Consider the following 15312-nt stretch of genomic DNA (forward strand, 5'->3'; position numbering starts at 1 on the left):
TTATTGCCCCAAAAGTTTTTCCATAGCTCCAACAAGCCGCCAGCTGTATGCAGTTAGTCCGCAGGGCAGATGGGAACCTGACCATTGTTGCTTCCAGTTAGCACCAAGGTCACTTCAGTTGTAGAAGTCAAGCTGCATTAACACTGCCTGCACGCTTATGGATGCTGAGTTTCAAGTCACCTTTGGCTCGTTTACCAAAGTAAACTGCATTAAAGGAGGGACCTGACACTCAACATCTGCAAAACAGGCATTCTGTACCAACTTGCCCCATTGTATGGCACTGTCTTCTGACAATGATGGCCCACAGTGAGACCCTGGGAAATACTGACCACTTCTCATATTTCGAGAGCCAGCACTCAGTAAAGACAGATGTCAATAATAACATTCTTCCATGTGCTGTCACAGTTTCTCGGTCTCAATGGGGGCAAGTGCGTTTGAAGGTCCAGGCTTCAAACTCAATACAATGCTTATGGTTTACCAAGCAGCACTGGTCAGATTCTGAGTCATGGATTATGCACAGGTATCTCAGCACAAAAGAGAGACCAGCACTGCACAGAATCCTCCAATCTACTGGCAGGACAAGCAAACCAAAGTTGGCATTCTCTCCAAGGCCAATATCCCAAGCATTATTGCTCACAGTCTACCCTGTTGAACAGAACATTAATGTGTTAATTGTCCATGTCCTTCCCATGCCCAATGACAGATGGCTGAATGAAACACCTCATTTCAAGCCCTCTTGTAGTAAGAGGTTACCAGGTAGACAAAGGAAAAGACTGAAGGATGTTCAGAAAGCCTTTTGAAAGAGTGCAGCATCTTCACTGATGCCTGGGAATACCTGGTCCCACATTACATTCAGGTTGGCATTGAGAGCTACAAATGCTTAAAGTGAGAGTACTGTATATCCCTGCGCAAACAGCAGATGGATCGTGGTCGTGTTGAAAAATGTAAGCAGCATTTGTTCTCCATGTAATCAGCATTTCATATGTTTAAATTAGTAACTCAAAACTCGAATCCTGTGGGTTATATAATTGTTCTGCTATTAGCGGTAACATTTTAATTAGTCACGGTAATTACATCTAAATTGCATATGCAGAATTGGGCTAATTAGAAACTGACTAAGTTGTTGAAGAGATGAGTCCTTTGAAATACTGAAGGCCTAATTGTTATAAGCCATAACTAGGCCTCCGTATCTGCGGAGCTTATTTTAGCTGTGTGCTGCAGGTTAATTGCAATTGTGACTTTATCTGTCAAAACAAAAAGTTCTCCTTCAAAAGTTTACAATTCCGGTAGATAAGGTTCTGGGGAGCCACAGTTGCGAATGACAGAACTCACTTTATCAGAAATTGGGCAGTATATATTCTGTTCTCAATCAACTTCTTCAGCAGTCATGCATTCAGATTAGATCACCGTTGTGCTAGAAACTGCTAATGGTTAACATAATTATATTACAAAACAAACTATATTTGTATTCATCTAATACTGATTTATACAGTACATGAACAGCTTTTAGTTTCTGTTGTATCGTTGCGCCCTCCAAAACAATGTTAAAAATCATACTGTACTTGATTTCATCAAAGGTACCTGCATATGGCATCAGTGCATCTTTACTGTATACATGTTCCTAAATCTAAAGGTAGCTTATTGGTGAGAAATGTTGAATTTGTTTACTACTAACTAAAAGAGTTTATCATGAAGTCTGTCCAAATTTCTAACTTCAGAACAGTTTCCAAAGTTATACTTGGCCAAAAATGGTGCTTCACTTGAAGGAGAATGGCGCAGCTTGGTTGCTTAAGCTAATATTCTTTTGAACAACAAGTAAAAAGTGTGGGTTCTTCAGGTGTCAGTATGTCCTTGAAAGATCCTGCGGCAAAGCATCATTACCCATGATTGTGCAGATCATTCTGTTGCAAGTTCTCCGTTTCATTTATGGTATTAATTTAAAACCAAATTAACATCATTTACATAGCATCTGTAATATGTCAAATAAAACCTTACCAAATGTATAGATATTTGATAATATGGTTATTGGAATTGGGTTTGAAAAACCTAAATAATTTCTGAATCCATTGTGTGTTGAACCTTATTCATTTATTTAGCAACACAACATGGTAGTGGGCCCTCCGAGCCTACACCATCCACTTACACCCATGTGACCAATTAACCTACGAACCCGTACATCTTTGGAATGTGGGAGGAAACCATGTGGAGAATGTTCAAACACCTTTCTGACAATGGCTATGCTACTGCGTCATTCTTATTGACTGATGAGGGCTTGTTTTTGAGTGGAGTCAGCAAGTTCATATTAACTTGTAGCTTCTTCTGCTCTAGTTTTGCTAAATAAATGTCCTGGTCATTGTGTTGTTAAAGATGCGTGTTAATGAAAGGAAATCATCATTCTGATTAAATAAGTGCTGGTAAAAAAGTAATATTGTGTTTGTATCACTGTTCTATTAATGGGAGAGGGCTGATAGATTCTGAGCATTTCTGGTAAAGTCCTGCATTGCCCACCCTTAGTTAAAAGTGAAGGTGTTGAAACTAAAATTTAAATCATATCATTTATTTTCTCGTGTGATCTTCCACAAGAAGGCTCACACAATAAAATGTCAGCCTCCCGTTTCCCTTGTGTCTTCTCTCTCCAGCCCTTTTGTCAACTCTAACATTTCCTGACTTTGTACTGCCAAAGAACAAAGAAAAGCTAAAGCAAAACAAGTCATTATTAAGTAATGAGATTTGGTTATGTCTGTATTACACAGCTTGAGTGCAATCCCAAGGGAACAGTGAACTGCAAGGACCATTTGGCTGTATACCTAAGCCTGATGAATCCACTTCAAAAAAAAATGTTATCTTAAACTATAAAATATTTAGTTCTAAGCATTTGTTGTGTACAGAAATACGCTACTTAATCCCTTATTTGATTAAATTAATGCCTCAGTGCAATATATTTGTAATTTTACCAATAGGCCACGTTTATGAATTTGATGAAATAGACAAAATTGAGGACCATTTGCCTTGCCTCTGCAAAGTTCTTGATTACATTATGTTGGGAGATAATCTGCCAAGCAGAGAAAATGATTGAGTTAGTAAATGAGTACTTAAGTTTTTATTAAAGAAGGAAAAAACTACTGCTGGAGACTCAGCAATGGAGGTATGGTTGAAATACTGGATGGCCTAAGAAACGAGGAAGACTAGCTATACTGAAAGAGGAGAGAACTTCAGAGCCCCTGACTGTAATCTTCCAAACACCTATGTTTACAAAGATTAGTTGAGAATTAGTTGTGGTGCTTCCAGCCTGGTCCAGAATTTCCCAAGATGATAGCTAATCATCTACCACAGCTCCATTTTCCTTTGTATATCCCATGTTGCCTGATTTCCCAAGGTGCTACCTAAGGGTGAGCACTGAGGATTCCCTGTTCAAAAATAGAATAGTGCTCAACTCAACGAATGCAAACCAATCAGTACAGCTTGTGATAGACACAGGAGATTCTACATTTTATGGAAATCCTGAGTAACACACAAAATGCTCAATGAATTTTGTGTCTCTATTCCTCATCTTTGGAGAGGGCAAAACAGTCGATGTTCCGGGCTGAGACCATTCATCAGGCCTTTATAAGGGTATAGCATGTGTGCTGGAGAAAGAAACATAAGGACACAATTAATAGACATTTAAACATGGGTGCACTGATTGGGGGGGAAACAGTAAAAACAGAAAAAACAGGGAACAGTTAAAACAGGAAAAAAAAATTACTTAAACACAATTTGCCTTTATTTTAAATGAAATAACAGAACAGGTTGATGTGGAGTTTATGAACTTTCAAAAGGCACTTGATAAAGTATGACATAATTGACTTTTTATCAAAACTGAAGTCCATGGAATGAAAGAGGCTGCATTGAGATGGATAGGAAAATGTCTAAGTGCTAGGAAACAGGAATAGTTAAAGATTGGAGCAAAAATCATCCCAGATGAAGGGTCTTGACCTGAAAGGTCAATTATCCATTTCCCTCCACAGAAGCTGCCTCACTGGCCAAGTTCCTAGGCAGTTCAGTTTTTTGCTCCGGTTCCAGCATCTGCAGTCTCTTGTGTCTGCAGCAGTGAAATTTTGTTTCTGAGTTTCCAGCTAAATGTACTCTGGAGTTCACTGCAAGTCTGCTGTAGGACCTCTGCCTTTAACGTATATTAAGGACAGGATATACTTTCCAAATTTTCAGACGACACAAAACTTTTAAGTTTAGTAAATTGCAGAGGAGCTAGTACTAGACTAAAAGAAGATAAAGGGAGATTTGGTTGCACTTTGTGACAAATGTAATTTGATGAAGAAAAAAAGTGTTCCATTTAGGTTGGAAGAAAGGAGAAGCAGAATTATCTGGAGGATATAATTTTCAAAGCAAAAGTAGAATAAAAACAGCTGGTGATATATGTATAAAGTTCGTTGAAAGTGGCAAGGCAGATGGTGAAAGCAGTTTTAAAAAAAGGTTTGGGATAATGGCCTTTGTAAATGTCATGTTCAACATATATAAATTATTGTGTCAGCCATATCTGAAGTATTGTACCCATCTCTGAGCATCTCACCTCAGTAAAAAGAGACACAAAGGTGCAAAAGGAATTTACTGGAATTATTCCAGGGAAGAAGGGTCGAGGTTGTTGCCTTGGAACAGGAAGTTGACCAGTTATCCAATTAGAAATATTTATATATTTTTTATTCAAAAAGCAGTTAGAATTGGAATGTAGTAGGGGCATTCAACAGTGCTTGAGGACCTTGTTCAGGCTGACTGTGGTGCCTTTGCCATTTGCCTGTGTCCTTCTGCTCTTTTCCTACCCAAGTACTTGTCAAAATACCTTTTTAAAAGTATGCAGACATGGTCGAGAAGTTCAGTTGTTCAGACCGAACATCAGAATAGGGAAGAAAGGTGATCTAAATGACTTTGACGGTGGAATAACTGTTGGTGCCAGATGGGGTGGTTTGAGTATCTCAGAAACTGCTGATCTCTTGGGATTTTCACACACAGCAGTCTCTAGAGTTTACAGAGAATGGTGCAAAAATTTAAAACTAACATCCACTGTGCAGCAGTTCTGTGGGTAAAAATGCCTTGTTAATGAGAGAGATCGGAGGAGGATGGTTCAAGCTGACAGAGAGGCAGTAATAACTCAACTATCCACACGTCACAACAGCGATTTGTAAGATAGCTTCTCTGAATGCACAACATGTCAAACCTTGAAGTGGATAGGTTACAGCAACAGCAGCAAACCACACCGGGTTCTAAGAGGTACCTAATTAAGTGGCCAGTGATTGTATTGTATGTGTCATTGTATAGCAAAGACAGGTGAGGGGTGGAACTTCAAGCGGACTGGAACAAGGATAATTATAGGTGACTCAGTAGGCCAGAAGTACTGTTTTATTGCAGTGTGACTGTGATTCTATAAGAATAGTTCAAAGTAAGATCATGTTCAGCTAGAGAAACAAGGTGGGCTGTGTGGGGGGATGGTTGTGGTTGAGCTTCTGCACAATGGAGAACTGAAGGGCCCTCAATTCATCTTAGTTTGAGGAATAGAGAATTGGTTGCCCTTGGTGAAAATGAGCTGATTGTCACCTGGGAAGTGGAAAATGTGGCAGAAGGAGTCAGCCCATATGGATGTGTGAGGTTAAAGCAGGAAGAGATGCATTCTGTAGGACAGGAACAAGTTAGAAGAATTGGTCCAACAAGAACAGTCTTGCTTGTGGTTGTTGGAGAGGAGGGAGAAGTGGGGTTCCATTGTGAGGTCTGTGGCTCTGGAGTGAAGATCTTGTCAGGAATTTAGATCAGTAATATGTTTATTGTTGGGGTCATGGTGCAATAGAAGGAATGGTGTGGTGTGTGAGACCTTTGGTCTCTGTGAGGTAGGGTCCAGTTTGTCTCACTGCAGTAACAGTTTGTTGAAGATTGTGATGTTGATCGTAGTGGAGTGCTGCAAGTTCAGTGTTGGGAGGTTAGTTAAACTGCAAGGGGAGTGGAAGTATTAAGACAAGTCAGAATTGTGTCACTGGTTAGCACGGAATAAATACAGAGAGGGTAAGCGAGTGCAGTTGGATCAGGAATTACAGAGATTGGAGTCATGGTCCAGATTCTGAGATCAAAGAAAATGGCACCAAGGCAAAGGCAGCAGAAGACTCAATGTTAGGACTGTTGTTTGTCTTTTCCTTCTTACTCTAAGTCATGTCATGAAACCTCAAACTTTCAACTGATTTCCTTCACTCCTTTATGGAAGTGAGGCCTGTATCTTTAGCTGCCTCAAAGAAAAGCTCTGTAATTTTTTCCTCGGACCTTTCTCAAAACAGGCAACCACACTCATCACAGTTGTTCAGCATAATGCAAATTTGCCCTTAGAGAATTCATAAATCAGTACCCATAAAATTCAGACATTGAATAAACGGACATAAAAATACCACATAACAGAGCTTATGTGGAAAAAAATAAACAATTTCTTTTTCAACTCTCATTTCTAGATGCCTGCTCAGATGATGTGACTTCAAGTTATGGAAAATTATGATACAGACTTATTTTCTAGGACTGATCACCCCCTTCCCAAATAAGGCATTGTAACCTGTATTTGAAGAGCAAACACGAAGAAATCTGCAGATGCTGGAAATTCAAACAACAACACACACAAAATGCTGGTAGAATACAGCAGGCCAGGCAGCATCTATAGGGAGAAGCGCTGTCAACGCTCGGCCCGAAACGTCGACAGTGCTTCTCCCTATAGATGCTGCCTGGCCTGCTGCGTTCTACCAGCATTTTGTGTGTGTTGTTGTAACCTGTATTTGTCTTAGTTCCTTTGTAGTAACAGCTACCTCATTCATGGTATTTTCTCCTGCTGCTTAGTATCAAATTTTGTTTGATAAGAGTCCAGTATTATAGGATGCTTTTATAATTGTATAAATTTTAAGCTGTTATTTCTAAGGATCAAGAGCAAAGTTCCGATGCTGTTTGAATACTACAGAATTGTAAAGTATTGGAAGTTAAGTTGGAAATTGGCAGTATTTATTATTCTTCTATATTGGAAGGAAATGGTACATTATTGTGGTAAGGAGTTTCAAAATGTAAATGTCTAGGAATCTAATATATGTAAAACAAACAACAACACACACAAAATGCTGGTGGAACACAGCAGACCAGGCAGCATCTATAGGGGTAAGCGCTGTCGACATTTCGGGCCGAGACCCTTCATCAGGACTAACCGAAAGGAAAGATAGTAAGAGATTTGAAAGTAGTGGGGGTAGGGGGAAATGCAAAATAGTAGGAGAAGACCGGAGGGGGTGGGATGAAGCTAAAAGCTGGAAAGGTGATTGGCAAAAGGGATACAGAGCTAGAGAAGGGAAAGGATCATGGGATGGGAGGCCTCAGGAGAAAGGGGCGGGGGGGAGTACCAGAGAGAGATGGAGAACAGGCAAACAACTAAATATGTCAGGGATGCGGTAAGAAGGGGAGGAGGGGCATTAATGGAAGTTAGAGAAGTCAATGTTCATACCATCAGGTTGGAGGCTATCCAGCCGGTATATAAGGTGTTGTTCCTTCAACCTGAGTTTGGATTCATTTTGACAATAGAGGAGGCCATGGATAGACATATCAGAATGGGAATGGGACGTGAAATTAAAATGTGTGGCCATTGGGAGATTCTGCTTTTTCTGGTGGACCGAGCGTAGGTGTTCAGCGAAACGGTCTCCCAGTCTGCATCGGGTCTCACCAATATATTAAAGGCCACACCGGGAGCACCGGATGCAGTATACCACACCAGCCGACTCACAGGTGAAATGTCGCCTCACCTGGAAGGACTGTCTGGGGCCCTGAATGGTGGTGAGGGAGGAAGTGTAAGGGCAGGTGTCGCACTTGTTCCGTTTACAAGGATAAGTGCCAGGAGGGAGATAGGTGGGAAGGGATGAGGCTTTTCATTCCAGGATGAAGGAGATGTCTTCCTTTTTTAAACAAAGGGGCTTCCCTTCATCCACCATCAACTCTGCTCTTAAACGCATCTCTCTCATTTCCCGCACATCTGCCCTCACCCCATCCACCCCACTCGGGATAGGGTTCCCCTTGTCCTTGCCTACCACCCCACCAGCCTCCAGGTCCAACGTATAATTCTCCGTAACTTCTGCCACCTCCAACGGGATCCCACTACCAAACACATTTTTCCCTCCCCCCCTTTCTGTTTTTCGCAGGGATCGCTCCCTACGCGATTCCCTTGTCCTCTCGTCCCCCCCATCCCTTCCCACCGATCTCCCTCCTGGCAGTTATCCTTGTAAACGGAACAAGTACTACACCTGCCCTTACACTTCCTCCTTCACCACCATTCAGGGCCCCAGACAGTCCTTCCAGATAAGGCGACACTTCACCTGTGAGTCGGCTGGTGTGGTATACTGCATCCGGTGCTCCCGGTGTGGCCTTTTATATATTGGTGAGACCCGATGCAGACTGGGAGACCGTTTCGCTGAACACCGACACTCTGTCCGCCAGAGAAAGCAGGATCTCCCAGTGGCCACACATTTCAATTCCACGTCCCATTCCCATTCTGATATGTCTATCTATGGCCTCCTCTACTGTCAAAATGAATCCAAACTCAGGTTGGAGGAACAACACCTTATATAACGGCTGGGTAGCCTCCAACCTGATGGCATGAACATTGACTTCTCTAACTTCCGTTAATGCCCCTCCGCCCCTTCTTACCCCATCCCTGACATATTTAGTTGTTTGCCTGTTCTCCATCTCCCTCTGGTGCTCCCCCCCCCCTTTCTTTCTCCCGAGGCCTCCCGTCCCATGATCCTTTCCCTTCTCCAGCTCTGTATCACTTTCGCCAATCACCTTTCCAGCTCTTAGCTTCACCCCACCCCCTCCGGTCTTCTCCTATCATTTTGCATTTTCCTCTCCCCCCACAACTTTCAAATCTCTTACTATCTTTCCTTTCGGCTAGTCCTGACGAAGGGTCTCAGCCCGAAACGTCGACAGTGCTTCTCCCTATAAATGCTGCCTGGCCTGCTGTGTTCCACCAGCATTTTGTGTGTGTTGTCATTTGAATTTCCAGCATCTGCAGATTTCCTGGTGTTTGATATGTAAAACAAGTTGTGTTTTTGGTTCAAAACAGCAAAAGAAGACAATAAGTATAAACATGGGCAAAATTGTCATGGGAAAAAGAAACCACAGTGATTATATCTTACAGTTGTAAGTGCTCATCTGAGTATAATTTCTGACTTTTGCTAATCGGTGTTCTTTCACACTTCTCTGTCAATGCTTGAATGAGCATTATGTAAATCCAAACCTTTCCATTTACTATTACTCTTCAGCAGTTTTAGGGTTAATATTTTAAAACCAACAGGATTTTGTGTTCAGGTACCCAAGTAATGTTCAAAAGCAAACAACTTCCCAGAAGCTGAATCTGATGCCAATAACAGCAGCTGCTTTTAAACGCAGTAGTTTAAGGATTTGTGCAAGTCTTTAAATGTTCCATTCTACACAGTATAATATCAACATTTAAATGTTCCTTTAGCATATGAATATATTTCATTAGCAGGACCAGTTTTTGCTTTGGCCTAAGTATAATGTGAAGGAAATGAAGGCTCGTCTGCTATGCAGTCATACGGATTGATGGGCCATTAAACAATAATAAACAGGAGGTGGTCTGGAATGCGCAAAGATAACTCAATTAAACATCAATGTACAGTGCAGCTTCTGAATTTTGACTGTTTTCTGTTGCATCAATTGCATCAGACCGGGCACAAATTTCCTGTTTTCCTTTGCTTTCAACTTGTGAACTCCTGCCCCACCTCATAGTTGCCACCTCTAGACAGCCCCCCATCCCAAAATCCTCAAACTACATGGCAACATAAGCGCGGAGGTAACCTCCTGTGTAGTGTGAGTTTTCAGCCTTGGAATGTCTTCTTGCAGATCGGCGATCGAAGTGGTGAACTTACAGCCAGTTTGAATGTGGCACAACTGCAGTCGGTGCTCGGCATGAGCTCAGCTCAACAGAGTAGGCAGTCGACTCCTTACCTCGCCGATTATGAAGCACAAGGTAGGTGGATCCTTTTTATTCCCCAAAAAATCAAATATAATGTGAAGGATAAACTCATTTTCCTACAAGTCATGTAATTGGTGGAAAGCAGAATAGATTTACAGTGTGTAACGATAACATTCTGTAACTTAATTGCATCCCACACAACATAATTATTTGTGGTCTTAAGTTGTCTTTAAGATCTTTCGCTGTTTGTAAAAAGGTTTTGATTGCCCGAGTTGTGTCCTGTTGACATAAGCTGTTGGTTTTGTGGGTGTGACTCTGGAATTTGTATGTTTCTTTCCATATTTTTAATCCATTTCCTTCTATAATGTATTAGTACAAATTTTGGAAAGGTCAGTAAATAAGTAATAAGCTAAATCCAGGCTGGGTCAGCTGGTGATCACGAAGCAATCTGTTTCCCTCTGTAATTAAATGTGAGTTGCATTTGTGTTCTATTTTGGTTTTTAAATGTGAATTAATTTCTTGTCTTTTTACTGGTATTTAAAGTCATATTTAAAACATTCCAACTTGCATCTTCCATACTGAAGTTATAGACAATAGGTGCAGAAGTAGACCATTCGGCCCTTCGAGCCTGCAACAGTGTTGTAGTTCAGTGTTCGAGTTGTAACAGTGTTGTCAGTCTTGCTGTATTTACTTGTCAGTTTACAGGGCAGCATTCAGGAGCATTTTTATCCAATAAACATAATGAAGACTATGTTACGCAGCAAGTAATCTCATATTTTAATCCTTAAGTGAAATTTAAGAGCTATTTTTACCGTGAGTTGCATTTGAATCTTATCTCACCTTTCCCGGATTACAAATAAATGTGGGTTGCTTCTTGGCTGCATTTAAGAAGACACTAAATAAGTAAATGTGAAGAGTCAAAGGACATTTTAAATATAAACCAAACAATCTGAAAGCACACGCACAGTCAGGCAGCGTTTGTGAAAGAGGTATATTTATTGCAGATTGATCAGATGAATGTGTTGAAAAAGAAATTTAAGTGGGTCTCATGTGGATTATAAACCCAGGAATAGAGCATTTAGCCCAATCGGTCTCTCCAGTGCTAAAGATTCAATGTAAACATTGCAGTTGAGCTCCCAGTCTAGGAGCATGCGCCAGCTTTGTGCCTCTTTGGAATGAGGAGGTAAAGTCTGAGACTCTGCACAAATGTTTTGGTTGACGTTACTGATGCTTGAATTACAGGAAATAAAACTGCACAGAGGGACATTCATCCCTTTGAGTCAGTGCCTGCTCTTTGCAGAGAACACCACACAATCTCTTGCTCTTTCACCACAACGTTACAACTTTTAAAAAAGCTTTAAAATATTTATGCCGTTCCCTTTTAATAACCACAACTAAATCTGCATTTAGCACACTTTTAAACAGTGCATTCAAGATCATAACTACTGCTATTTATTCTTAAAAAGGTTTACACTCCCCAGTCTTTTGTAATAATTTTCAGTCCCTGTCCTGTGGCCCTTTAATTCCTACGCCATCAAAACTGTTTCTCGTTAATGGTAGAGGAGTAGTTAGCACAATGCTTTACAGTACAGGAAACCCAGATTCAACTCCAGCTACTGCCTGTAAAGAGTTTGTACACTCTCCCCGTGACCATGTGCTCCAGTTCCCTTCCACAGTCCAGAGAAGTACCGGCTGGTAGGTTAATTGGTGAATATAATTTGTCCCGTGATTAGGGTAGGGTTAAATCGGGGTTTGCTGGATAGCACAATTCGAAGGGCCTATTGAGTGCTGTGTCTCAATAAGTATTTACCCAAAGGGAACCTGTTGAAGATTTATACCGTACCTCCTCTCAGTCTTATTGATTATATTGCAAGCATTTCAACCATCACTGAGCATGCTGTTGTGAGCATTCCATAATGGGCTTCTGCTAAAATAGTTTAAATTTCACACTCAGGAACTAAGTGGGAGGGAGAGGATTTTGCAAGTCGTGTCGAGTGTCCGGTTTAATAACTGTGCCTGGGAATTGGGTAGAACAAATTTGAGTCGTGTACCTGGAGCTAAATTGGAAACAATTTAGTTTCTGAGCGGAAGGATAATAGGATCATGTTGTTCCCCAGGCACTTGGGCACTTCCCCCATTTCTATACTGGTTTGATGGTATAGCTGTTGACAGAAGAACTGCATTTTGGCTGGGGTTCAGTCAAGTCCTGGTCTGCTGCTAGAAGTGGATCTGAAGGATCGCAGAGGACAGTTCGTAAGGGTGTTAGAAGGGCTGAACATCTTGAGTTATCAGGAGAGACTGGATAGGCTGGGGCTGTTTTTCTTAGAGCATCGGAGGCTGAAGGGTGACCTTATGGTTCAAAAAAAAAACAAGAAGGGGGCAGGTACAGTACTGTGCAAAAGTCTTAGGTGCTTCATATATAGCTAGGGTGCCTGTGACTTTTGCACAGTACTGTATTTGTCAACGTGGAGCAGAGAACATTTTGTATATCTGCTAAGAGCAAAGGATGTTGGGAATAGCAAGAGAGGTGACAGAGAAGGAGTGCGAGGGGCAGGGATGGGTGGTGAGGGTGCAGACACACCCAGCACTGAGACACCAGGCAAAGTCAGTTGATTCCAAACAATTGGTTTATTGATCATTGCAGAATGTCTTACTGGTGCTTCCCACTCCCTCCCTTCTCCCTTTCCTAACCATGATTCCCCTCTGCCTGTCCCCTTCCCATTCTCAGTCCACAATAGAGAACCATATCAGAATCAGGCTTATCATCACTGACATATGGCATGAATTTTGTTAGTTTTGTAGCAGCAGTATTGTGTGATACATAAAATTACTACAGTACTCTGCAAAGGACTTAGGTACCCTAGCTATTTAAATGCCCTTAAGACTTTTGCACAGCACTGTAGATAGATAGATAGATAGATAGATAGATACTTTATTCATCCCCATGGGGAAATTCAACATTTTTTCCAATGTCCCATACACTTGTTGTAGCAAAACTAATTACATACAATACTTAACTCAGTAAAAAATATGATATGCATCTCTCAAAAAGCATTAATAATAGCTTTTAAAAAGATCTTTTAAAAAGATCAGTCTTTTACCCAGGGTAGGGGAGTCTAAAGCTAGAGGGCATAGAAGTTAAAGGTGAGAGGGGGAAGAATTTGAGGGACAACCTTCTTACATGGGGAGGGGGGAGGGTGGATGGTGGCTGCCAGAGGAAGTGGTAGTAGCAGGTAAAAATGCAATTTTTAAAGGATATTTAAACAGGTATGTGGATATAAAAGGTTAGAGGGCTATGGGGCAAAACACAGTCAATTGGCTCTAACTCAGGTAGGCATCTTGAGTCAGGATGGGCAAGTTGTGCTGAAGGCTCTAACACTGATAAAAGTGCAAGGGTGTTTCTCTCAGCTGTCCTTTCAAATATTAATGACTCAGCCAACATGACTGTAAAATGAGCAGACTTGCTGTGGTTCCATTGCTCATTTGTGGCAGCTTGCTCATGCATCCTATCATAAACAAGATAAAAACTACAGATGCAGGAAATCCAAAGCAACACACACAAAATGCTGGAGGATGTCAGCAGGCCAAACAGCATCTATGGAAAAGAGTACAGTCGATGTTTCAGGCCAAGACCCTTTGGCCAAAGGGTATCAGCCCAAAACGGCGAATGTACTCTTTTCCTTAGATGCTGCCTGGCCTGCTGACTTTCTCCAGTGTTTTGTGTGTCATGCATTCTCTAATTTTCATTTCCTGTGAAGTCCTGAGCTCCTGATTGCTCTGCAGCAACTTAGTCGAATAGACTGAGGGAAGGGGTGGGACAGGGCAAGTTAAGTTTTCTGGGTTAAGTGGGGATGGTGGTGGAATTGAGGCCACAAAATTGGCAAGGCACACAATGAGTAGAAATGGTCCATATTCTGTACAGGACTAGAAACCCTCTTATGTCCTACAAAACTCCTTTGACCAGAGTTTTTCTGAGTCCTTTTGGATTTGTTTGCTTAATAAACTTGTAGCATTACATTTGGATGATTTTCTGATTAGTTGGCTTGTTTTCAAATACATACAGTAACAACAATCAAAGACACATGTGAGTGCAGAAGGGTAGTCTTCTCCAAAGGATATTGTAACAACTATTAAATCCAGGGCAGATGTTGCAAGAGCATTACTAGTGTTCCTGTTCGGCTGTTATAAATTTAATTGAAAATTATATCTGCTGCAGTATCTTCAGACTGGATTATTTCATTATTGTGTATCTGCAAGGTTTTCATAATAGACTTTATTTCCACTTTGAAAATTTTGTGAGTTTTGTTTGATATTCAGAGATAACTGCACGAAAGTCACAGTGTTAAATGAAGTGAGAATGGTTCTTGTCACCCTTGGAACAGATAGGAAAATAGTTTTGGGGAAAGAATCTTTTCCCATTTGACAATGTTGTTGTCAGCATCAACAAAGAAGAATATTGTTCCCATTCATGAAGAAGTCTGCAGATTTTCTGTCCACACCAGGAGGACGATGTGCACAGGAGGGGCTAAATTTCTCCATGCCCCTGCCTCCATTGAGGCTCTAGATTTGAAGTTGTCACACTGACACTGACAGAACTTAAGCTGAAAGAAATTTGATAATCCTGTAGAGGTGGGCCCTTGTTTAAAGTAAGGAATGATTGAAATTAACTGGAATTTTATCGCAGGTTGTATGACACGTAAGTTTGAATGAGTAGCTAGTTTCCTTTCTGTTTTGAGGCTTTCCTCTATATAGTAAAATGGAAGGTGGTGTACACACACAGGATGCTAGAATTTATAATTCTCCGATAGCTTTCTTCCTGTTAAGTCCCAGGAAGTGCTATTTTATGACTTCACATGTCTTGGATCTTGAGGAACAGAATGCTTTTTCTCTCCAGCTAAGAAACATCATTACATCTACCTGATACACACAAATAAGGTTTGTAAGGTATTTTCCATCCTTGGTCACTTTTGTCTCCAGCATTCAACCGATTGTCTTAATTCTTCTTGTTTTTTGTGCCAAATTTGCCTCTGTCTTTCAGAACTGTATGTAAAGATTACCAAGTATAAACGTTGAGAATGTGGAGAACAGGAAGATAATTGAAATTCTTTGACAGAAAGCATTAAGTTTATTATTGGTGTATTATAGATGTGAAATAAATCTGTTGTGGTCGATCCTGCAGGCTGTTAGTTGTAACAAGGCCACTCAGATGTTCTTCAATGTTCATAACTTGCTGTTCTCCTTCCAGTGTTATAGATTGGGAAGATGGTAACTGTTTGCTCAGATTTCACAATTAGTCATGACAGCAAGGCTGCTGCTGTTTACCATTACTA

The 15312-nt window shown here is 41.0% G+C and overlaps 1 protein-coding gene across 5 annotated transcripts in view; it reads left to right on the forward strand.

The window, feature by feature from the left end:
- Positions 1–15312, forward strand: part of gpsm1b (G protein signaling modulator 1b) — a 316327-nt gene that overhangs the window by 202098 nt on the left and 98917 nt on the right. For all 5 annotated transcript variants that reach the window (XM_073052866.1, XM_073052864.1, XM_073052868.1 and 2 more), the window contains one exon: positions 9910–10036. In XM_073052866.1, coding sequence (XP_072908967.1) covers positions 9910–10036 — 127 coding nt within the window. The remainder of the gene's footprint in view (positions 1–9909; positions 10037–15312) is intronic.

The sequence above is a fragment of the Hemitrygon akajei genome, chromosome 7 (genome assembly GCF_048418815.1).
Source record: "Hemitrygon akajei chromosome 7, sHemAka1.3, whole genome shotgun sequence".
NCBI classification, from domain to species: Eukaryota; Metazoa; Chordata; class Chondrichthyes; order Myliobatiformes; family Dasyatidae; genus Hemitrygon; species Hemitrygon akajei.